Genomic DNA, 24793 nt, shown 5'->3' with positions numbered 1-24793 from the left:
CCCTGCTCCCAGCTCCCTTGCTCTCCCACAGGTATCTGGATACTTCTAATTTAGGAAATAATATTTGGAATCATTATTCCCTGACCTTGAGCATGGAGAAATGTGACTCAGCTGGGGCTGGCCCTTCACAGACTCACAGAGACACATCAAATGGGCCCTGAGATAGATAATAGATGGGAGGATCTCAGAAATTATCTTAAGGAAGTTTTCACAAAAGCCCATCAAACAGAACACAAAAGACTTTCCACTCTTATCTTTTTCTGTTAGCATTTAGTGAATAGAAATTTGCTGGACCAATGAAGACCCTCCTGACTGTCGTTACTGAAATCCAATGATTGTTAAGAAAGACAATTCAAAATGTAGGATCACAGTTTCTAGCCAATCTGAAAAGGCTAAGCTTTCAATGGTTTTGCCCATTTGTAACGTTAATATATACTGATGACTCTGTAATGGTTCTCTGGACTCGGGCAGACATGGCTGTGGCAGCATGCTTGTTTATTCCCCACTTTTGTTTGTTCTGTGATACTTCTTTGGACTCAGGCAGACATGGCTGTGGCAGCATGCTTATCCGTTTTCCCATTCTTGCCTATTCTGTAATATTCTTTGGTCTTGGGCAGACATGGCTGTAACAGCATGCTTATCTGTTTTCCCACTTTTGTCTGTTCTGTGATATTTCCTTGGACTCAGGCAGACATGGCTCTGGCAGCATGGTTGTCCACTTCCCACTTCTGCCCTTTTTGAATATATGCCGAATAAAACTTTCTTTTTGCTTTACTAAACTTTACGATGTTTTTCCCCTACAACGCTCCTTCCCCTATCAAATCCACCTCACCCTCTGAAGGCCACCTCAAGGATCTCCTCCTCCGTGAAGCTGTCTCTTTTTCTGTTGACAAATCTTCACAATCTCCCATTCCCCTGAGGCTTTTCAGTGTTAGGTGGACCACACCACGTAGTATGTTAATATATTTTGTTTGCTTTATCATTCATAAATCTTATTTCCCAAACTGGTTTCTAAGAACCTTAGTGCAAGGTAATCATTTACTTCTTGGGTACCATTCCACAGCTGATAGCAGGAGATCTTGTGAACCATTAAAAACAAAATAAAAAACAGTTCATTGTTCCTCATTCACATAGGAGAATCTTCCCTCCACCCTTCCATCACCCCCCCCCCACCCCTAGGTCTTCAGAGAGGAAACATCATTTTACCTTTCTTTTAAAAAGTCTTCAAACTCTTTGCAGTTCTTGCGGCCATTGTTCAGATGCTGGACAATGTTGTCATAGCCAATGGTGCTGAGGATGTCCGAACTCTGCAGAAATGAAAACGACAACATATGTCAACAAGGAAGGGCGTGGACAGCAGCCTTGAGGCCTGAGGAGTGGAGGGGAGTCGGGGAAGATGGGGAAGAGGTCAATAAGAGGTTTCTGGAAATATTTACCTTCTCACAAGACCAAGAAGAACAAAATAGAAGAAGTTAAGAGCACACATAGCTGTAGAAGAGTTTTTAAAATTATGAAACTGAAGGGCCACAGAACAGGAAGTAAATTGCAGAGGATTAAGAGGCATGTGGATGAGGGAGCTGGCTGAGCTCAGTCTCTCTCTGCTGTCAATGCATGGGCTAAATCATGGAGGAGATGGAGAAGGAATCAAGTGTAGGGTGCCCACACCCTGCCTTCTGGATTGTGCTGCTTCATACTGCTGAGTGGAAACTGACCTACATTATAGGTCCGTTTTAACTGAGAGCTATAAAAATTTCCCATCACCTGCCTGTCAGTTTGTCTTATGTGGTGGCTTACATGTTGCTGTGATGCTGGAAGGTATGCCAGCAGAATATCAAATACAAGCAGGGTTACCACGGTGAACAGGTTTCAGCGGAGCTTCTAGACAAAGCCAGACTAGGAAAAGGACTGGTGATTTACTTCCGAAAATTAGCCAAAGAAAACACCATGGATCATAATAGAATATTATCTGATACAGTGCTGGAAGATGAGCCTCTAGGTTAGAAGACACTCAAAATACACATGGCCTCGATAATGGACTGGAGCATGTGAACAGTTGTGAAGATGGCGCAGGACTAGGCTACATTTCATTCTGTTGTACATAAAGGTTGCCATAAGTCAGAGCCAACTCAATTGCAACTAACAACAACAAAATTTTCACTTGGTCCTTAAACTTGCCACAGAGCTTCACCCTGATATTTCTTCCCACAGCCAGTTAGCCCCATCTGAGGGTCAAGGGCATCTCTGCAAAAAATAAGCAGCTCTCAGCTGAGAGAGACCCTGGGAGTGGGAGAGTGGGGCTGGCTTTCCACTGTCAGCAGGATGGGCATCCCAGCATCCTGCATGCTCCTGTGGTCACTGACCCCAGTTTTGGAGAAGGGAACTTTTTTTTGTAATTAGCATCTTATTCGTATTTTATTCTACTGTGCACTCTGAGGCTGAAGGAAGTTGCCTCTACTGTGCTAAGTCCCCTAAACAAGTAGCCCCAGATGCAGTACATTTAAAAAATCAAAGTTCCCTTGGCTGTACAAACCAACAAATCAAGGGCTGTAAACAATATTAGGCGATATTAAAGGTTGGATGGCAGGCTTCTCACCTCCCATGCAGGAGATCCGGGTTTGATTCCCGGCCAGTGCATCTCATGCGCAACCACCACCTGTCTGTCAGTGGTAACTTGCGTGTTGCTATGATGCTGAACGGGTTTCAGTGGAGCTCCCAGATTAAGACAAATTAGGAAGAAAAGTCTGGTGATCTACTTCCAAACATCAGCCAATGAAAACCCTATGGATCACAATGGTCCGATCCACAATCGATCGTGGGAATGGCAGAGGACCGGGTAGCATTTTGTTCCATTATGCTTGGGGTTGCATTCAACGACAGCAAACAACAATAAACAATATCAGAGTATCCCCCAAGGACTAGATCCCTAGTTTCCACCCCCAAATGAATATAATAGGTAGTTTTATTTTATTGTATTTTATTTTTAACAAAGACCCTCTGGATTTTTTTTTCTTTTTCTTTTTAGATGAACGTTTACAGAGCAAATTAGTTTCTCATTAAACAATTAATACATATATTGTTTTGTGTCATTGGTTGCCAACTCCATGAGTCAACACTCTCCCCTTCTCGACCTTGGGTACCCCATTACCAACTTTCCTGTCCCATTCTGCCTTCTTGTCTTTGCCCCTGGGTTGGTGTGCTCATTTAGTCTCGTTTGGTTTTATGGGCCTGTCTAATCTTTGACTGAAAGGTGAACTTCAGGAGTGACTTCCTTACTGAGCTAAAATGTTATCCAGGGGCCATACTCTCGGGGTTTCTCCAGTCTCTGTCAGACCAGTAAGTCTGGTCCTTTTCGTCAGTTAGAATTTTGTTCTACTTTTTTCCCCAGCTCGTCCTGGACCCTCTATTGTGATCCCTGTCAGAACAGTTGGTGGTGGTAGCCAGGCACCATCTAGTTGTACTGGACTCAGTCTGGTGGAGGATGTGGTAGCTATGGTCCATTAGTCCTTTAGATTAATCTTTCCCTTGTGTCTTTGGTTTTCTTCATTCTCCCTTGCTCCAGATGGGGTGGGACCAGTGGAGTATCTTAGATGGCCGCTCAATAGGTAGTTTTCTTTAATAGACTGTTACCTGATCTAGACTCCTGTCCCTTAAGGAGGTTGGTTAGGCTGCCTTCAGTTGTGCCCTAGGAAGCTTTGAACTCCCCCACACCCAGTGGAGGCAGAGTGGACCATCCCTTCCCAGACTCCCAGTCTGCAGAGTGAGATGTGGTTCTGCGGGGGTGGGGCCTGAAGATACCTCTCTACCCAGCCCTGGACACTGGAAAAGCATAATATGTTCACTGCCACTCATGATGGTCTGGCTGAGCAGACAGGGTCCAAAAGAGACCCAACAGGACCAAGGTCTGAGGCTGGTTTCCACAGGGCATTTGGACACTTGATTGGCCTTAACTCATATTGCATTTTTAAAAACAGGTTTATATAATCATCATAAATTTTACATGTGGGCACATAAATAAATCTGTATCAGAAATTAATTTAATTCTGTTTTGTGGTTGTTGCTGAGCATAAATTTAGGTCTCAAGAAGCGTAAAGAAACACAGCATTCATTACACCAGCCTCTACCAAAGCCTCTTTTCTCCAGTTGCCCCTCATATACACACCCTCTGTCTTAGTCAGGTCGGCTTCTTACTGCCCTTGAAATGTAGTGCTTGGCCACATCTCTAAGACAACGTTTACATTATCTCCTCCTCAATCCAAATCCAGCTGGCTTTCATCCCTCAAACCCTAGGTATCCTGGAAGCCTTCTCTGAGTAGCCCCAACACTTCCTCCTCTGGGCTCTCAGAGCACCCAGCATCTGAATTTGGTGTTTTATATGACTCATGTAAGTAGCCTTTTTGTCCCAACTCTAATGCAAATCCCTGGTGCTTCTTCCAAGTTTGGACCACCCCTGTCCCCTCTTCCCCAAAACATACAGGTTAATGCTATGTACATCAAAGGTCCACGGTAAGAGTCCATAGAATGAAAATGCCTACTGTGTTCCCAGCCAGATGCATCAGAAGAGAACAATAAAAACCAAGACTCTTGAGTGAATGAATGCATGAATGAGTGAATGAGTACAAAGGGCCAGTGTTGATTTGTACACACAAAATGCTTTGTTCTTCTCAGAGAAAAGTACCTGGTTTCCCTATCTTATGATGCTCATTTGGAAAAGGTGGTTTCCATTTTCTTAATTAAGGGTGTGGATACTCCTTGAGCTGGAAAAGGAGGGTAAATTAATGAGACCAGGGTTTCCTAGAAAAACCAAAACACCAGGCCTCCCAGCCACCAGCCTTGAAAAACCAGAATTGCTGCTTCAGAGGCGTGGCTGGGCTAAAGAGGTACCCAAGAAAGGAAATTCCCAGGAGAACAAAGAGTTCCCAAGGTCAAGGTTAAAGTGGAGGAGGATTTGGCCTGGAAACTGCTGCCTATGCTACTCAGAGAGCATGGGTAGTAAGCCCTGACAGGCAGAGATCAGCATAGGAAGCCAAACAGGAAAGAGAACTGCACGGCCCCAGTGTGCAAGCCCATATGCACCAAGATGGCATCATGGATCTGCTATGAGAAGCGAGTGCGCCAAACCTATAACCCCAACATCCTTATCTTGGTAATCAGAGCCCTCTACACAATAACCCTGACTTCTCTCTCCCACCTTTTCCCACACAGATCTCTTCCTGTCCTCCAAATAAGCAGTGCACACATTTCTACCCCTTTGCACCTTTGGTGCACATGCTTTGCACTACTTTTACACACACTTTTCCTTTGCACACACCTTTCCCTCAGTGGAAATGGCATCTCTTCCCTCTTCACTTAAATTCTCTCTCTCCTTCAGGGCCAGTTCAAACCCATATCCTCTCTGAAATCTTGCTTAAACAATCCATCTATAGTCCCTCTTCTGAATGCCTGGAGTGTTTAATGTCTATCCTTCTTTTTTGGCTCTTAGCATATACTACTTTGTATCATTAGTTAAGATGTTTTTTTAAAAGTTAGTTAACTTCTTAATGGGTATCTGGATTATGACTATCCTTTATCACCCATAGTGGCTTCTACATTAATGGATGCTTCGGAAAGGGCTGTTTTGTGTATCAAATATATACGAAGTACTCAAAAGGATGCAAAGCCAGATACAGAGTTTTTGCAATCAAGAGCCTATCCACCACTTAGCGAGTCAGTGAAAGACACATGGATAAAACAAACATGTAAGCATGAGGAAAATTAGAGAATAAGACAGTATATAATAAAAGGTCATACAGAGAAAATATGCAATGAATGCACTAGAGAAGAGAGGATAGGCTGGGGTCAATAGCAAAGAGAAGAAATAAGATTTAAACTGGTTGTTTAAAATGATTAGGATTCATACAAGAGAAATTAGAAAATATTCCAAATTAATTAACAGTGAAAAAGCAACACATCAACATTTGTGAGATGCAACAAAATGATGCTTAAAGGGAAATTTGTAGCTCTAAATGCTTATATTAGAAAAAATATATATGTTTTAAAATTTATGATCTGAGCTTTCACTTTATGGAGCTAGGGAAAGAAGAGTAAATTAAACCTATAGTAAGTAGAAGAAAGGAAATAATAATAGTGGAACACAATGAAGTAGAAATGGACAAACAATAGAGAAAACTAATGAAACCAAAAGTTAGTTCTTTGAAAAGATTAATAAAATTGATAAATCCATAGGTACATTGATCAGAGAGAGAGCACAAATTACCAATTTCAGGAATGAAAGAGGTGACATTAAATCAGAGCCTAGAGATATTAAAAGAATAATAAAGAAATATTATGAACCACAATGAAATATCCTTGAAAGACACAAATTACCAAAACAGAAACAGAAAATCTGAATAGCCCTACATCTTTAAAGAAATTGAATACATAACTTAAAATCTTTCCATAAAGGCAGCATTAGGCTCCAGTGACTTCACTGGTGAATTCTATCAAACATTTAAGATGGAAATAACACCAACCTTACAGAAAATCTTTCAGGAAATAGAAAAAGAAGGAATACTTCCCAACTTGTTTTATGAGGCCAGCATAACCTTACGTCCCCAAAAGGCAAGGACATTACAAAACAAGAATATTGCAGAACAGTATCTCTCATGATCAGAGATGTAAAAATTTGTATCAAAATATTAACATAGATCCAAAATAACACATCATGATCCAGTGTGGTTTATCAAAAAAAATGCCGGGTTAGTTTAACATTTGAAAATCCATCAATGTAATTTATCACATTAACAGAAAAAAAAAAGAAGAAAAATCATATGATCATCTCAATAGATGCAGAAAAATGATTTGAAAAACTCCAATGCCCCTTCAGAATAGAAACTAAGCAAATTAAGACTAGAGGGCAACTTCCTCAATCTGATAAAAAGCATCTCAAAAAAAGGTACAGCTAACATCCTACCTACTTAATGGTGAAAAACTGAATACTTGTCTCCTAAAATCAGGAGCAAGGCAAAGTTATCTGCTCTCACTGTTTCTATTCATCACTGTATGTCCTAGCCAGTGCAGTAGGCAAGAAAAGAAATAAAGAGCATACATATTGGAAAGGAAGAAGTAAAACTGCCTTTATTCGCAGACAACATGATTGTATACATAGAAAACGCTAAGGAATTTACAAAAACAAAACAACTAAAACTTATAAATAAATTTAACAAGGTTACTGGATACAAGGCCAATATACAAAAATCATATGTCTATTTCTATATACCAGCAGTAAAATAAATAAATAAAATTTTAAAACATCATTTATAATACACATACCCTATGACCCAAAATTCTACTCCTAAGCATTACCTGAGTAAAATGAAAACATATGTCCACAAAAAGACTTGTACAAGAATGTTTGTAGCAGTTTTATTCATAACAGCCTCAAATTGGAAACAACCCAAATGTCTAACAACTGAGAAGTAGATAAATAATTTGTGTTATATTCATACAATGGAATACTACTCAGCAATAAAAAGGAAAGAACTACTGATACATGAAACAACATGGATGAACCTCAAAAACATTATGCTGAGTAAAAGATGCTTGTTGTTTTGTGCTGTCTAGTCAATTCCGACTCATAGCGACCCTATAGGACAGAGTAGAACTGCCCCCATAGAGTTTCCTAGACTGTAATCCTTACGGGAGCAGACTGCCAGATCTTTTCTCTCACAAGTGGCTGGTGAATTCAAACCACCGACCTTTCTGTTAGTAGTCTAGCCCTTAACCGCTGCACCACCAGGGTTCCTTAAAAGATGCTAGACAAAAGTATTTACTGCATGATTCCATTTATATGAAGTACAAGGGTAGGTAAAACTAATCTATAGTAAAAGGAAATACTACAATGATTGCCTGAGTCAGGGAATAAATTGGGGGTTGACTGGGAAGAGTCATAAGTATACTTTCTGGGGTGATGGAAATGCATACACATCCATGTGACCCACATCCCTATCAAGATATGTCTACACAGGTGTGGGCTGTGTGGGGTTATGTATTTTTCAAAACTCATCCATCTGTGCATTTCAATTTATGTAAATTACACCTAGAAAAAATTAAAAGTCCTGCCCCCCCCCAAAAAAAAGAGATGAAGATTCAGAGGAACAATGGCAGCCGTCAGAAGGAACACGGGAAGCAAGCCTTGAAAGTGGGTCTGGTCTTGCAGTCCTGGCTGCAGTGGGAAGATGAAGGAAAAGACAGGAGAGAAGAAGAAGAGAAGTCTGGGAAAGACAGGGAAGGCAGTAACCAGGGCAGGCTGAGGCTGTTAAGAGGGGATCTGAGAGAAGATCCAAGCATCCAGCAAACCTCCCAAAGACCCAGAATGTAAGGTTTAATGATGCTCAAATTATACAAGAAGTAAGTGGCATTCCAGTGTTAATCAATGTATTATTCATTTCATCAAAAACTACTTAATTCAGGAGACATCTAGCTCAATTGACATAACTAGTCTATAAAGAAAATGTTTTACATCTGACTGTGGTGAGTAGCAACTGGGGTCTTAAAAACCTGCAGGTGGCCATCTAAGATACTTCTAATGGTCCCATCCCAGCTGGAGCAAAGGAGAATGTAGAAGACCAAAGATACAAGGGAAAGATTAGTTCAAAGGACTAATGGACCACAACTACCACAGCCTCCACCAGACTGAGTCCAGCACAAGTAGATGTTGCCCAGCTACCACCACTAACTGCTCTGACAGGGATTACAACAGAGGGTCCTGGACAGAGCTGGAGAAAAAAATGTAGAACAAAACTCAAACTCACAAAAAAAGACCAGGCTTCCCAAGGAAAGACTGATGACAAGGACCTTCCACAGAGCCAACAGAAAGAAAGCCTTCCTCTGGAGCTGGCACCCTGAATTCGGACTTTTAGCCTCCTAGAATACCTAAAATAATATCTAGTTTTTGTTTTTGTGACAATTTAACACTTCATTAGTTATTCCATAGTTTTTTACCTTAACACTTTTTTGCTGAAATTTTAAAATTTAATCCTTTGTGTGTGCTCCTCTTTCAGAAAGTTTGATAGTAGTGAAATATATCACTAGACTTCATTCTTGCCACCAATAAAATCTAATATCATTGCTGTAATAGAAAGGTCATAATCCTCCATTTCTATAGCATTCATGACCTATTTCACCAGTGATGTGGAGGAAATCATATTCAGTCTTCACTGGAATCTGTTCATCCATTGATGCACACATGTCTTCTTTTCATTTAGTGTCCATTCGGGAGAGGTTCCTTTAGACTTTAAGCAATACTTCCTACACTACCCCTGTTCTATCTGAATTTAAGATTGGTTTATCATGACTTCTATTGCAACTGACAGAAACAAGTCTTACAGATTTTTTGTTGGCATGAGAGAGGAAAGGGAACTAATGGAAGTTTTAATCTAGAGGCAAGGTTTGATTCTAAGAAGCAGATATATACACTTGATTTGAAAAGCTCTGGTGAGCTAATGAGAGGACTGGAATGGGCAGAGTGTTGTAGTTTCTTAGTAAGTGGAAGCACTGAGATTATTTTAGTCAAGTTGAAATAGGCTTAGTGGAGAGGAATTAGATCAGAGGTAAAGAGCTCATAAAAGATACCATGCTAGATTATTCAAAAATGAATGAGCTTTGTGTCTTGGAAATACATATGAACTTGTGGGGATATATGCCATTTAAACATGGCTGCACTATTGACAACTGCAGCCCCCACAGGCCTCTATGCTGCACAGCATGTTGAGACTTGTCTCCAACCTGTCGAGACTTGTCCGGATGTGTTTTCCCAAACCTATTGTCCCTTTACTGATTGACTTGTTTACCTGAATTCCTTCTCCCTTGCCCGCATTCAAAGCCCATTGTTTTGTTAATTGCCTTATTGATTGCTGTATTGACTATAAAATAGACTCCTGGGACTGAAGTGGGGGTTGACTCCTCAGAGTGACCCTCCTGGCCCCACTTCTCTGTAAGAGTTGTGCAGTTGGTTACTGCCTTCGCCATCCAGATTACCGTCACCGCTGCGACATGAACTGAATGAATTTTAAGCAGGATTAAAAAAAGGCAGCAACTGGATCTGATGGTGATTTAGATATAGAGTATAATGATATGAAGCAGTTAAGTATACTGAAATGTCAGTCATTCTTTTAACTCAGTACTGAAGCTACTCTTGAGGTTCACCATTCAGCCAAAGATTAGACAGGTCTATAGGGCCAACGATAACACATATTAGGGACGTGCTTCATAGTTCACTCGTGTATACAAGACTAATGGGCACACCAGCCCAAAAGCAAAGACAAGAAGGCAGGAAGGGGCTGGAAAACTGGAAGAAGGGAAACAGGGAACGTGGGTGGAGAGGGGGAGAGTGCTGACAAATCGTGAGGTTGGCAACCAATGTTACAAAACAATTTGTGTATTAACTGTTTAATGAGAAACTAATTCGCTCCGTAAACTTTCACCTAAATCACAACTTTAAAAAAAAATTACTTAAAATGTTTTAAGACAAAAATTTTGCCAGATCCAGCCATGAGCACATGTGTGCCACACCCAGCAGATGTGTGAGCCAAAGAACAATGAAAACAGCCTTGTCGTGAGTACATCAGCGGGCTGTCATGACTGTAGGGGTGTGTGGGTTCGAGGAGGAAGTTCCTGTGGGCCACAAGGTGGAGGGTAATTCCATTGCCTGCCAGCCGCACAATCCCAGCTACAGCGCTGGAAGTCTGGTTTCACTTAGCCAAGGCACATGTACCACACTCCTCCTTCCTGCCCAGCCCTGAGCACCATGTTACAGGAGCCTCTGACAACTTATTTCTGTGCTCCTTCTCCCCATCTTCTATCCATCACTAGGCTCTGGGCAGAAGGTGTAAAGAGTGCAAGGGAAGCAAGCAGTGGTTGCATGCCACCAAGGCCACCATCAGGATACAGGTGGATGCTGCCACCAGAGCATCCCCACATATGGTTCTGTGCTACATCTCTCTCCCAGTCCTATCATGATGTCTGCTACATGCTGTCTGTCTAGAAGTGGGCTCCAAGGAGCATCTGTACCAGGAACACCCAGGTAGTTAGTTAAACATGCAGACCCCTGGGATCTACCCCAGACCTGCCGATTCTAAACCTAGAGTGGGGTGCAGAAATGTTCACTTTTTATATTCCTTCTAAACGATTGCAATACAGTTTGAGAATGGTTGCCATTGAAAATACAGCAATCATGGTTCCTCCCTAGAGGAGCTTATAACAGGAAAGAAGCAGGATACCTGCCATGAAACTAGAGGACACAGCTGAATGGAGAGGTAAGAGGGAACGATGTTAGAAAAGTGCAAGAAGACTCTCCAAGGTTTGCATTTCATTTTAAAACCTCCAATTTTGAGGAAAAAATGCAAATTGGCATTTTTTTCTTTTGGGAGTTCTGGAAGGAGGAGGCTGCTTACTTTGCATTACATACAAAGGCTGCATTTGTTTGCCCCCGCCCCAGGCATACAGTGCATGGGTGTGTTGCACTTTGCATTAAAGCACCACAAAATGTTCCATTAACACAGTCAGACAAGAGCTCTTTCTGTGTTCTACAGGTGGAGAAAATAAAACACTAGGAAGAAAAGTTATTTTCTCTGACTCCAACCACAATGAAGTATCTTAACTCTCAATCAACAGTATTATCCAAATCTTGCAGTTAGTTATTAAGAGCTATATGACAACAGTAGACTTGGGATAAAGACCAAGGAGTTCATTTAACCTCCCTACCCTTTCAACCTTGATCTTACCCAAAGAGGTAAAACCAAAATGGTCAGTCTTGCCTTATCTGTAAATATCAATTAATTATTAATTAATATTAATGATTATGTCTAATACACATTGAGTACTTGCTATGTGCCAAACAGCATACCAACTATTTTACAGGGACTATCTTGTTTAATCCTTACAACAACTCTATGTCACAGGTATCATTATTGTCTTCATTTTATAGGGCAGGAAACTATAAAGGCTCAAAGTCTGTATTTTTAACCACTGAAGTCTGTACTCTTAAACCACTCGATGATCCAGCTTCTCCCTAGGTCAAAAGCTGTGAGAACAAGAACCACATCTAACTTTTGTCAGTTAGTCCATTTTCCTGCATTCCTAGTGGAAAGTACCCAGGCTTTCACGCCAGACCTGGGTTTGAGTCTCAGTTCTACCACTCACAAACTATGTGACTTGGAGCTAACAGCTCAATCTCTCTGAGTGTCTATTTACTAGACTGTAAAATGGAGATTGTCAGAAAGATCAAAAGAGATAATGTGCTTTGAGTTTGTCAGAAGCTTCACAAACTAATTAAGAAAATTCCTTGAAGGGAATTTTTCAAGATGGCCACATAAACAAAAAAGGATAAGGGTTTGGACTGTGTGAATGTGTCATCAAAAGCCAACAATGATATGTAGCTTGTTAGTCTCCTCACCTTCCATGCTGGAGACCCGGGTTCGACTCCCAGTCAATGCACCTCATGTACAACCACCACCTGTCTATTAGTGGAGGGCTTGCATGTTGCTATGATGCTGAGTATGTATCAGCAGAGCTTCCAGACTAAGACAGATTAGGAAGAAAGTCTTGGTGATCTACTTCCAAAAATTAACCAATGAAAACCCTATGGATCACGCTGGTCTAATCTGCAACTAGTCATGGGGACGGCACAGGACCAGGCGGCATTTAGTTCCATTGTACATGGGGTCACCATGAGTGAGAGGCCAACTCAACAACAACTAGTAACAACAACAACAAATCTATTCAAAAGTAATGTATGCTGCAATCTGAGGAAACACTGGGAAGGTGTCAGACATACCTCAGGAAGGGGTGCGAAAACTGCCTTCAGTGTTTTCAGCCATGCTCTATTACGGATTGAATTGTGTTCCCCAAAAACATGTCATAAATCCTACTATATCTGTGCTTACAGTCCCATTTAAAAATATGGTTTTCTATGTTATGTCAATGAGGCAGTGTCAGTGTTCAGTGTGTCTTATATCGATCTCTTCTGAGATTTAGAAGAGTACATTAAGCAAGCAGCAAGCAAGCAGAGATGGGGAAGATATATGCACGTCACATGAGATCTCCAAGGAACCAAGGAAGAGAAGCTGAAAAGAGACAAGAAGCTTCCCCAGAGCCAACAGACAGAAAAAACCTTCCCCTAGAGCCAGCGCCCTGAATTCAGACTTCTAGCCTTGTGAGCTGTGAGAAAATAAGTTTTTGTTTGTTAAATCCACCCACTTGTGGTATTTCTGTTATAATAGCACTAGTAACTAACACACTCTCGTAAGCCTAAAGTTCAAGTCACTATAATGGTATGCCCTTCAACATTCTCTTAAGCAATAATAGTGGATTATGAAGGCAAGAATGAAATCTCACCCCATTCCTGCTTCCGCGCTGTTTTACAAGCCCACAGTCCATCCTCCTCACTTCCTACAACCTTTCCTCAAACATCCTCAGCTCCACACTTGACATTTTCTCAGGTCTAAATGTCCCTCCCGTCAAGTCAGCAGATTGATTAAAAAGGTAACTTCACTCAATTAAATTAAGTGAAAGGCATCTGAAGGAGTTACTGTGCAAGGCAAGAACACATTAAAAATATATATATTTTTAAACTACGAGAATATGCACCGAAATGTTGAAAGTAATTCTCCTCTTAGCTTTTCCTGCATTTTCCAAACTTCTACAATATACTTACATTACTTTGATAATCTGGTTTTTCTCCCTATGCCCATCCCTTAAAAGACAGCAAATTGAATCCTTTTCTTTATCTCTCACCTGTTCCCGAGCCCCACTGAAATAACAAATCTTTCACAGCAACAACAGAACATCAGGAAGGACTCAAAGAAGAAACCTGAAATTTGTAAAAATTTCTGTAATGTAAAAAGATGATGGGATTAGATGATTAGAAGTCAGAAACTAGTATTCCAACACAGGCGAAACAGAAAAGGTCCACGTCAAAGGGCTAGAAAGCCCCATGCTCAGTCAACAGGGGCTGAAACTGGAGCAGCCGTGGAGAAATGGCAGGGTGTTTGGAGGACGCGGGAACCCGGCCAGTGCCCTGCCCCGCTCTGGCTGGAAGCAGAGCAGCTGGTTCTGACATTTGTAGCAAAGTCGCAGATGGTGAGGACTCCACCCTGCATCAGGCTCCTAACGTGGGCATGAAGACCAGAGCAGCAGTGTCCCCAGGTACCTTCAAACTTCCACAGTAAAAATTGAAAGAAAAAACGGTTCAGCACAGCTCTCAAGTCCCCTACATGCTCTCCACTTCCAGGGAAACTCTTTCCCACTTTCTAACTTGAGACAGAAGCAAAAATATCAGAATTTGTCATTATTCCTAGATGATATATTCTTAGAAAACCAAAGATGATCAAGTGAAAAGCTAGCAACTGAATTAACTATGCAAAAAAAAAAAAAAAAAGAAATAGCTTTCCTATATGTCAACAATAACCAGTTAAAATGTAATTTACCATGCAAAGATGCTATTCATAATGTCAACAAAATCTATAAAAAATGTCTAGGAATAATAAGCCCTTTTGAAGGAAAACTATAAAACATTACCAAAGAACACAGATGAGGATCTCCATAAGAACTGAAATATATCCTAGCCCAAGCTGGGAAAATCCAACGTCAGAAAGATTCAATTCTCCCAGATAAATCTATAAAGTTAAAAGTTTCAATCAAAATCAAAATCCTAATGGATTTCTTTTTTTAATTTAAGTCCCATCTAAAGCCCACCTAGAAGAGTAGGTGAGTGACGATATGTTAAAAAGATAATGCGTGAGGAATTAACCTATCATATAAAAAAAAAATATAAAGCTACTGAAATTTTTAAAGTATATTACTGACATTGATGATCAGGTAAATAAATTATAAAGGATAGTCCAGAAGTGGCCTATGTACCTATGGAGATTTAGTACAAGATAAAGGGAGCATCTGAAATCAGAAAGCAAAGGATGGTTTATTCAATAAACGTTCTTGTGACAATGACTATCCATTTTACCAAAAACTAAAAATAAAGCCCTTCCTAACATCATACTCTAAAATAAATCTGATGAATTACAGGTCTAAACATGGAAATAATAAACATGTAAGAAGAAATATATACATTATGTAAATATTGGGGTGAGAGAGATTTTTCTAAGCATGAATCCAAGCTCAGGAGGCATAAAAGACAAGACTAACAGATCAGCCTACTGTGATTAAGAAAATATAGGTTACCAAAACTGACCTCATTTGAAACGAACGCTTAAACAGGCCAATTTCCATGGAAGAAATAATAAATGTAGACAGAATGACAGAACTAGAAAATCACCATACAAAGACTTGTATAAAAGTGTTTATAACAGCTTTATTTGTAATAGCCAAAACCTGGAAACAATCAACTATCCATCAACAGGTCAATGGATAAACAAACTGTGGCTAATGGTATGTCCATAAAATGGAATCCTACTTGGCAATAAAAAAAGAAGAAACTATTAATACACACAACATGGCTCAATCTCAAAATAATGAGGTTAAAGGAAAGAAGCCAAGCAAAAGAGTACTTAGTGTCTTCCATTTATTTAAATTCTAAAAAATGTAACTTAATCTATAGTGACAGAAAGCAGATCAGTGGTTGCCTGGGGAGGGATGATGGGGTAGAAGGAATTACAAAAGGATATGAAGAAACTTTGGGGTTATGGATATTATCTTAATTATCTAGTGCTGCAATAACAGCAATACCACAAGTTGGTGGCCTTAACAAGCAGAAATTTATTTTCTCACAGTTTAGGAGGCTTGAAGTCTGAAATCAGGGCACCCACTCTAGGGAAAGGCTCTCTCTCTTTCTGCTCTGGGGGAAGGTCCTTGTCTCTTTTTAGCTTCTACTCCCAGATTCCTTGGCAATCATGTAATGTGTATATTCTCCTCCATTCGTGCTTGTTTGCTTAGTCTGCTCTTTTATATTTTAAAAGAGACTATTAAATTGTATACTTTAAACATGAACAGTTTATTATACGTAAGTTATTCTTCAATAAAGCTGTTAAAAAACTTTAATCACCATTTGGTAACCATCCTAACAATAACTGATTCAGGCAAGAATCATCAATAGATGCCAAAACTAATGGACAAAAGTTTCAGGAAAAATGGGATGTTTACATAGTTTCAAAGTATCTCCCCACAAGATACTTACTAATTACAAAGGGGAAATTAGTAATTTTACAGTGGAGAAATCTAGAAAACACCACTGTGGTAGGCTAAATAATGGCCCCCCACATATATCATGAACCTATGAATATGTTACCCTACATGGCAAAAAAGACTTTGCAGATGTGATTAAATTAATGGTCTTGAGATGGGGGAGTTATCCTGGATTATCCAGGAAGGCCCAATGCAATCACAATGGTCCTTCTAAGAAGGAGACAGGAGAGTCAGAGTCGAAGCTGTGAGGTTGTGAAGCAAGAGATACGGAGGTCAGAGAGAGAGATTTGAAGATGCTTCACTGTTGGCTTGAAGGAAGAGGAAGGAGCCACAAGTCAATGAACGCAGGCAGACTCCAGAAGCTAGAAAAGGCAAAAGAAGAGATTTCCCCTAGAGCCTCCAGAAGGAACCAACAACCCTGCTGACACCTTGATTTTAGCCAAGTGAAACTCATCTCAGCCTTCTCACCTATAAAACTGTAACATAGTAAATTTGTGGTGTCTTAAGTTTGTGGTAATTTGTTACTGCAGCAACAGGAAACTAACACAACCTTAACCAAAGCACCCAAGTTACCGCCACCATAATGGGACAAGTAAACGTCACGTGCCCCCTGATGTTGATAAGAGCACAGTATCGCCTCTGTGATAGGCCTGCCAAAAATGCACAGCCTGAATCTAATCATAAGGAAACAGGCAAACTCAAATTAAGGGACATTTATGAAATAATCGGCCTATGCGCTTCAAAAACGGGGAAGTCATTACTGGCCAGCTGATACTCTGGGAATGCCACTTGTCCTCTCTCGATGTGGGTTCTACATTTATAAAAATAAGGAAATTGTCTAAATCAGCACTGACCAGTATGACATCCCTTAGCCGCATGTGGCTATGAAGCACTTGAAATGTGGCTGCTCCAAATTTTGAAGCCTTAGCATGAAAAAAAATAAACTACCTCATAAATATTTTATATTCATTACATATTGAAGTGACAATATTTTGGATGTATTGGGTTAAATAAAAAAATTTGCTAAATGTTAAAGTCATAAATGAAAAAGAAAGATTAAGGAACTGTTCCAGATCAAAGGAGACCAAAGAGGCTTGACAACTAAATACCACACAGGATCCTGGATCAGAAATGGTTTGTGTTTTGTGGTTTTGTTATTAGTTTGTTGGTTTTTTGTTGTTGTTGTTGTTGTTGTTGTTTTTTTGCTATAAAAGACATTTATTGGGACAAATGAGGACATTTAAGTAAGATCTATACATTAGCTAATAGTATTGCCCTGAGGTTATTTCCTGATTTTTTTTTATAATTGAAACTGCAATTACATAAGAAAATATCCTTACATTTAGAAAATATACACTGAAGTATTTATGGATAAAGGGAAGCCATGACTAACTTTACTTTTACACTTCTGGTGTAAAAAATAAAATGTAAATCTATGTATACATATGTATACATATACATAGATTTACAAGGAGCCCTGGTAGTGCAATGGTTAAACGCTCGGCTGCTGACCAAAAGGGTGGCAGTTCAAACCCACCAGCAGCTCCACCGGAGAAAAGACCTGGCGATCTGCTCCGGTAAAGATTACAGCCCAAGAAACCCTATAGGGCAGTTCTACTCTGTCCTACAGGGTTGCTATGAGGCGGAATCGACTCAACGGCACACAACAACAACACATAGATATACATAGAGAGAGAGAGCGACAAAGCAAACGAGGTAAAATGTTAACATCTGAGGAACCCAAGTGAAGAGTTTATGAGAATTCTTTGTACTATTCTTACAACTTTTCTGTAAATCTATATTTATTTTTTAAGTTAAAAAAATAAAATTCAGCATAACAAAAGATACTGTAAACAAATTAAAAAGATAAATGGCAAATTGGGAAGAAATAGCAGTAACATTTAGTAAAAGATTAATGTGCATAACGAGCAGCTGTTATGGATGTAATTGTATCCGCCAAAAGGATACGTTGAAGTCCTAACCCCCGTACCTATGAATGAGACCTTATTTGGAAATAGGATTTTTCTTTTGTTATCAGTTACATTAAACGAGGTCATACTGGAGTAGGCTGGGTCCTCATCCTAATCCCTTTTGTTTTCTAAAACGGGAGAACAGACATGAGAACAGAATCACACACAGAGGCCATGTGACAATGGAGATGCATCTGTAAGCAATGAAGTAATGTCAAGGACTGCCAGTAGCCACCAGAAACTAGGAGAGAGGCATGGAGGAGTTCTCTCAAAGCCCTCAGAAGGAATTGACACAGTCAATACCCTGATTTGGACTTCTAACCTCCAGAACTCTGAGACAATAAATTTCTGTTCTTAAAGCCACCCACTTTGTGGTATTTCATTCTGGCAGCCCGAGGACACCAAGACAGCAAGCACTTAAAATCATGTTTGTCATAAAAATGAACAACTAGTTTTTTTCAAGTGGGTAAGAGATATAGACAAGCAGCACTCTTAAGAAGAAAACCACATAGCCAATTAAAAAAAAAAGACAACATCACTAGCAAAGAAATGCAAACAAACAAGATGCCATTTTTCACCCATCAGATTGGGAAAGGTTGAAAATATCCAACATTGGCAAGGAAATACAGGAAAACAGTCACTGTCATATTTTACTGGCAAGACTGCGCAGTGGTACAACCTTTTTGGAGGGCAAATTAACAATATCTATTAAAGTTTTAAATGGGTATAAACCGTGTACTAGGAGTTCATCTTACAGAAGTAATTACACAGATACAAAAAGATACATACACGAGGGTGTTCACCGAAGCATCATAATAACAAAGAGTTGGAAACAACCTAAATATCTAAAAATATTCTTTAAATAAATTATGAACAGTCACACACTGGAAAAGCAAACACTTATTAAAATAAAGCAGAAACAGAACAACCAGAAAGGAAATAACGAGAATGTTCACACAATGTGAAGAATGTAAGCAAATGTCACTGAACAACTTGTGAACAAACTGCTGGACGGGAACCTAAACTGCTGAGTAAACCTTCACCAAAAACATAATAAAATATTATTTTTTAATAAATAAAGCAGTATAGATACTAACATAAAAAGATATTCACAGTGCATTGTTAAGGGAAAAATGAAAGTTGCAGTTATAAGCCCATATTTGTCAAAAAAAATGCATCACTACATTATATATAACTGTAAAGACAAAAATCTGGACTGGGACACAGCACACATTTACTAGCCACAAATTCTGTTTCTGAAATGTTTGAATTCCTATAATATAATTGGACATAAAATTAGAAAAAACTTCACATCTGACTATAGATGAATTTATATTACGTATGGTGATATCATGGCTTTGTAAAAGATGATTACTTCTGTACATTTAACATGAAAGTCCTAAGATTTAGTAGATTTCAATGTTCAGGAAGTTGGCTACTGTTCAACATTACTTATCTAACCTTCAATATGATCCAGATCTCACACACACACACACACACACACACACAAAACACCTCAGGGGCATGAGAAATTTAACTTATGAATCCATTGGAAGAGAAAATCTGAGAATTGAAGGTGGGTGTTTTAGTTCATAAGGAACATTAGACCACCTCTGAGGGTTTTGCTAATGGTAGTGCTTTTCCAGTTAAGAAAAACAAGTTGAAGTTCTGTAGGTTACCCCGAGAACTGCATGGCCATACATATTATGGGGAAAATCATTGATGTATCAATGGCCAGAAAGACAGACCCAAAAGTCCTCCTTCTGGTCCATGGCATTCTCTGGGGAATCCCCTCAACTTGCCTAAAACACTGCCCAGCACTGGGTAGGCAGGCAAGTGCCAGAAAGAGGCTGTACCTGAAACTGGAAGTAAGTCCCCAAATACGGGATCAGGGGAAGAGAGTGAGATCCCAGTCCAGAGGTCCAGGCAGTGAAGCCAAAGAAAGCAAGCCAGATCAAACAACAAATGTGCTGCCACTACTGTCAGAAGCAAACACAGAACTGAGAGCCAGGAATCCAAAGTAGGTCAAACAGGGGAAAGTTCAAAGTTGCTGGGCCACTAACTTGTATTCCTTCTCACTCCAGATCAGAGGTTTGAGCCCAATCCATAAAAATTCCAAACAACTTCTGACACCTTCCATGTCATATCCCCAAGGCAATACAATTTTCAAGGCCTTTAATCTTGATCTACTACACTTCTAGTTGACCCATTAGGCAAACCAGGTAAGAAAGGGAAAATAAATCTTGAAGTCTTAAAACATTATCTCTGTGATACATTTATACAATGGAGTATTATTCAGAGATAAAAAGAAACGAACTAGCAAGCTATGAAGCAACCATATCCCTGCAGAAGTACCTAATGGCTGGGATGCATTTCCTGGCTACTAATTGGGAAACCTCAATTTAACTCTTTATCCTGTACTCAAGTAATCTGGATATTCAGTTGCCTGGATTCTTTTTTCCATGACAGTTTATAAGAATAAAGAAATTTCAAAAATTAAAAATATTTTATGTAATAATTCTAAGGTAAAACCTGGGCTTAGTACATTCACTCTCATTTAATTTCTTTCACCTTATCCATCTCCATTTCTGAAACCCTAATACGTTGTCAAAAGAATCCTCAAAAAATATTCCCTTGTATTCTCTAAACGCAGATGTTCCAAAGGAAAAAGTGGGTTTAGAATTTCTAACAAGTTTTGAACCAAAAATCAATCAGGGTTAATTATCAATCCAAAAGGGCAGTTAATCAGAATATCCCATTTCCTAAACATTCTAGGTAATCAAAACAGTCCATTTACTTTCCTATAGTGTTTTAGCCTTGCAGTGTTAAGATATGAGAGGACAGCTGAGAGATCAACCATAAAATTAATTTCCATCTTTTTCACAAATGAAAAAACTGAGGACTAGGCTGCCATTTGACAAAAATAATTATATTCTTAATATGATAGAAATATATAAATGCAAAAAGTGTTACTCCTCCCTAAAAAATTGTTACCCAACCAATAACATTCAAATAAATGCAATAATCTCCAAGCTTGCACCATTTGACTAATTAACTTTGGTTCTGAGGAATAACACCACATAATCCATTTTTATTCCAGGAACTAGTACTCATCCTCAAGTCTCAATGATTCAGCCTTCCCTGACCCCTGAAATATGCAACTCTTGTTTCTACTCATTTTTATTTACATTTTATAAAACTGGCAACAATATGTGTTGTCCTGGAGGGTTTGTTTCGACGTTTTAATTTAAATTTAGTTAAGTTTTAGGTTGTTTATTTTTAGTTTTACCACTGCCATTTCACTGAGGTCAGTTCAAGTTCAAGTGTATTTTGCATTTTCTATATTTTGGATTCATGACTTTGGGAATGAGAATGTTGTATGTATTCAAATTTTAGACACTTGTGTCTTAAATGTCAGGGTTTTAGAAGCAAGTTATAGGAAGTATTTCTTCCCATAAATTTTTATCTAAGTCCACTGTCTGTTCACCTTCTCTAGTTTACTGATTTCCTTCCCAGCTTGGTCCAGCAAACGTCTTGCATAAATTTTCAGCACAAAAGAGTGCTCAGGTGTCTTAGATGTGAAACACCTGTGAAAATGACATTTGACTGAGCTAGACCAATAAATCTAATTCACTGAAACTAAATTGAGTTAAAAACTTCTGTTCACACAAAAACCTGCACGTGAATGTTTATAGCAGCTTTATTCACAATTGCCAAAAATTGGAAGCAACCAAGAAGTCCTTCAATAGGCGAATGGTTAAACAAACTGTGGTACATCTATACGGTGGAATATTAGTCAGTGATAAAAAGAAGTGAGCTATCAGCCATGAAAAGACGTGAAGGAACCTTAAATGTATATTGCTAAGTGAAAGAAGTCGATCTGAAGAGGCTACATACTGTATGATTCCAACTACATGGCATCTGGAAGAGGCAACACTAGACTGACAGTAAGAAGACCAATGCCTGCCAGGAGCTTGAGGTTCTGGGGGAGGGATGAATAGATGGAGCACAGGACATTTTTATGGCAGTGAAGTACTACGATGGTGGACACATGACATTATGCATTTGTGAAAATCCATAGGACTGTACAACACAGAGTAAACTTAAATAAACTGTGAACTTCAGTTAATACTGTATCAATATTGGTTTGATTGTGAAAAATGTGCCATACAAAATTAAGATGTTAATAATAGCAGAATAATAGGGAAACTGGAGGAGAAGAGGGAGTTTAGGGAACTCTCTGTACTTTTTGCAATTTTTCTGTAAACCTAAAACTGCCTAAAAAACAAAGTCTATTAATTTGCTTTAAAGTTATTAAAATCACCCATGCTTTAACTTTCTAGGTACTTAGTAGAAACAAGTTTTTAGTGACTTTATCGTTTCACCAAATTGGCTTTTTCAAACTGATTTTCAGCCATGTGCCTGTTTCCTGCTGAAGCCATATTGGTCTTTCTGTTCGTCATATATGACAAGCCCTTTCCAACCTCACTGTTGTCTCTCCTCCGTTTTCTAGCCATTGAGCCTAGCTGGTTCAATCTTATGCTTCACATCTCAGCTCAAGTGTCACCTCCTCAGAAAAGTCCCTATGACAACTCTGTGCCCATATACACACCCACTTATTCACCATCCAACCACCATATGTGGTAGGCAGAGTAATGCCCCCACAAAAGACTCCAAGTCCTAAGCCCTGGAATTTATGAATATGTTACCTTACATGGCAAAGGGACTTTGCAGATGTGACTAAATTAAGGACTTTAAAATGGGGGCAATTATCCTGGATTGCCTAGGTGGGCTCTATGTAATCAGAAGGGTCCTTAACAGAGTCTGAGAAGCAAATGATATGATTGCTGGCTTTGAAGATAAAAGAGAGCCACAACTCAAGGAATGCAGGCAGCCTCTAGAAGCTGGGAAAGGCAAGGCACTGATTCTCCCCTAGAGCCTCCAGAAGGGATACAGCCTGCAGACCCTGATTTAAGCCCAGTGTGAGATTTCTGACCTACACAACTGTTAAGAGAATCTGTTCATTTTGTTTTAAGCCACTAAGTGTGCAGTAATTTGTTACAGCAGCAATAGGAAACTCATACACCCAATTATTTCCTTCACTGAAATTACCAAGATCCTTAGTTGCATGGTGTGTTTATTTGGTCACTGTTAGTCTCACACATTAGGATGCTGTAGTTGTTGTTAGGTGCCATGGAGTCGGCTCCAACTCATAGCGACCTTATGTAAAAAAGAACAAAACATTGCCTGGTCCTGTGCCATCTTCATGATCCTTAGTATGTTTGAGTCCATTGTTGTGGCTATGTGTCAATTCATCTCATTGAAGGTTTCCCTCATTTTTGCTGATGCTCTACTTTACCAAACATACATTAGGATATACCAAAACCCACTGTTGTTGAGTCGATTCCAACACACATTGACCCTATAGAACAGAGTAGAACTGCCCCACAGGGTTTCTAAGGTTATAATCTTTACAGAAGCAGACTGTCAGATCTTTCTCCCGCAGAGTGGCTGGTGGGTTTGAACTGACAACCTTTACCACTGTGCCACCAGGGCTCCTTACATTAGGACACAAGCGCCCCAAAATCTGGTGTTGTGCCTAGCACAAACTAGGTACTCTTCAGATACTCATTAAAGGTAGGTCTTTTCACCCTAACCCTGACAGGTATCATCATCCAAATGTTTCAGATGCAGACACAGAGACTCAGAGAGGCTACACCACTTGCCCAAGGCCACACAGCAATAGCATTGCCAAGCAGGGGTTCAAATACAGAACCACCCAGTGCCAAAGCCTGTGCCACTGAACCTTCAAGGATAACGCTGTGTAATTAGTGTCATGGCGGAAGTATAAAAAGATCCCTGTGTGAACACAGAGAAGGGAGAACCACTGCCAGGGCTGGTAAGATGAGGCCTCATAGAACGGGATACTCTGGAAGCCTTGAGGAGGAATTTTCTAGGTGGAAAGCAGGGATGAAGGGGGTTATTTTCCACAATGAAAACCTTAGCAAAAAAAGAAAATTGAAATCATCCATAATCTCAAAAATCAGAGATAACTTCCATTTACATGCTTTTTAAAAATACAAAAATCAGGGACAGGGGAAGGGACAGCTTTATAACCTGCCTTTCTTTAACATGATAATAAACATACTTCCTCAAAATCTTATACTGACAAGCTATACAAGGATATGTGTATAGGATTACGTGCACCTGGAAAAACCTCTGAAAAAATCCTCTATAAGTAATTACCTCTGGAAGTTGGGATTGGAGGGCCTGAGAGAGGGACTTTTAATTTTTCTTTTTTTTACTATATACACATCTGCATCGTTTTTGTTCCTTTACAATGAACATGTGTTGCATTGCTACTGTTTAAAACCAGTTGCCATTAAGTTGACCCCAACTCATGGCGACCCCACGCGTGTCAGAGTAGAACTGTGCTGCATATGGTTTTCAATGACTGATTTTTCAGAAGTAGATTGCCAGGCCTTTCTTCTAAGTAACCTCTATGTGGACTCGAACCTCCAGCCTTTTGGTTAGCAGCTGAGCACGTTACCCATTTGCACCGCCCAGGAACTCCACTTTTTAAAAGTACTAATGAAAATTAAAAACAAATGTTAATCGTACCCACAGGAGGTTCTCTCTGCTTGAAGAAC

At 39.6% G+C, this 24793-nt stretch overlaps 1 protein-coding gene across 6 annotated transcripts in view; it reads right to left on the bottom strand.

Annotated features, from left to right (window-relative positions):
* Positions 1–24793, bottom strand: part of PSTPIP2 (proline-serine-threonine phosphatase interacting protein 2) — an 81188-nt gene that overhangs the window by 43134 nt on the left and 13261 nt on the right. For 4 of the 6 annotated variants that reach the window (XM_023735386.1, XM_023735388.1, XM_023735384.1 and 1 more), the window contains exon 2: positions 1207–1307. In XM_023735386.1, the coding sequence (XP_023591154.1) occupies positions 1207–1307 (101 nt within the window). Of the gene's footprint in view, positions 1–85; positions 295–1206; positions 1308–24793 lie in introns of those variants that run through there. The other 2 variants (XM_023735383.1, XM_023735385.1) reach the window with 1 other exon arrangement.

Source organism: Trichechus manatus, unplaced genomic scaffold (assembly GCF_000243295.1).
Source record: "Trichechus manatus latirostris isolate Lorelei unplaced genomic scaffold, TriManLat1.0 scaffold00078, whole genome shotgun sequence".
In the NCBI taxonomy this organism is placed as follows: Eukaryota; Metazoa; Chordata; class Mammalia; order Sirenia; family Trichechidae; genus Trichechus; species Trichechus manatus.
Note: the sequence above shows the minus strand (reverse complement) of the source record. Positions and strands in the feature narration are given on the sequence as shown.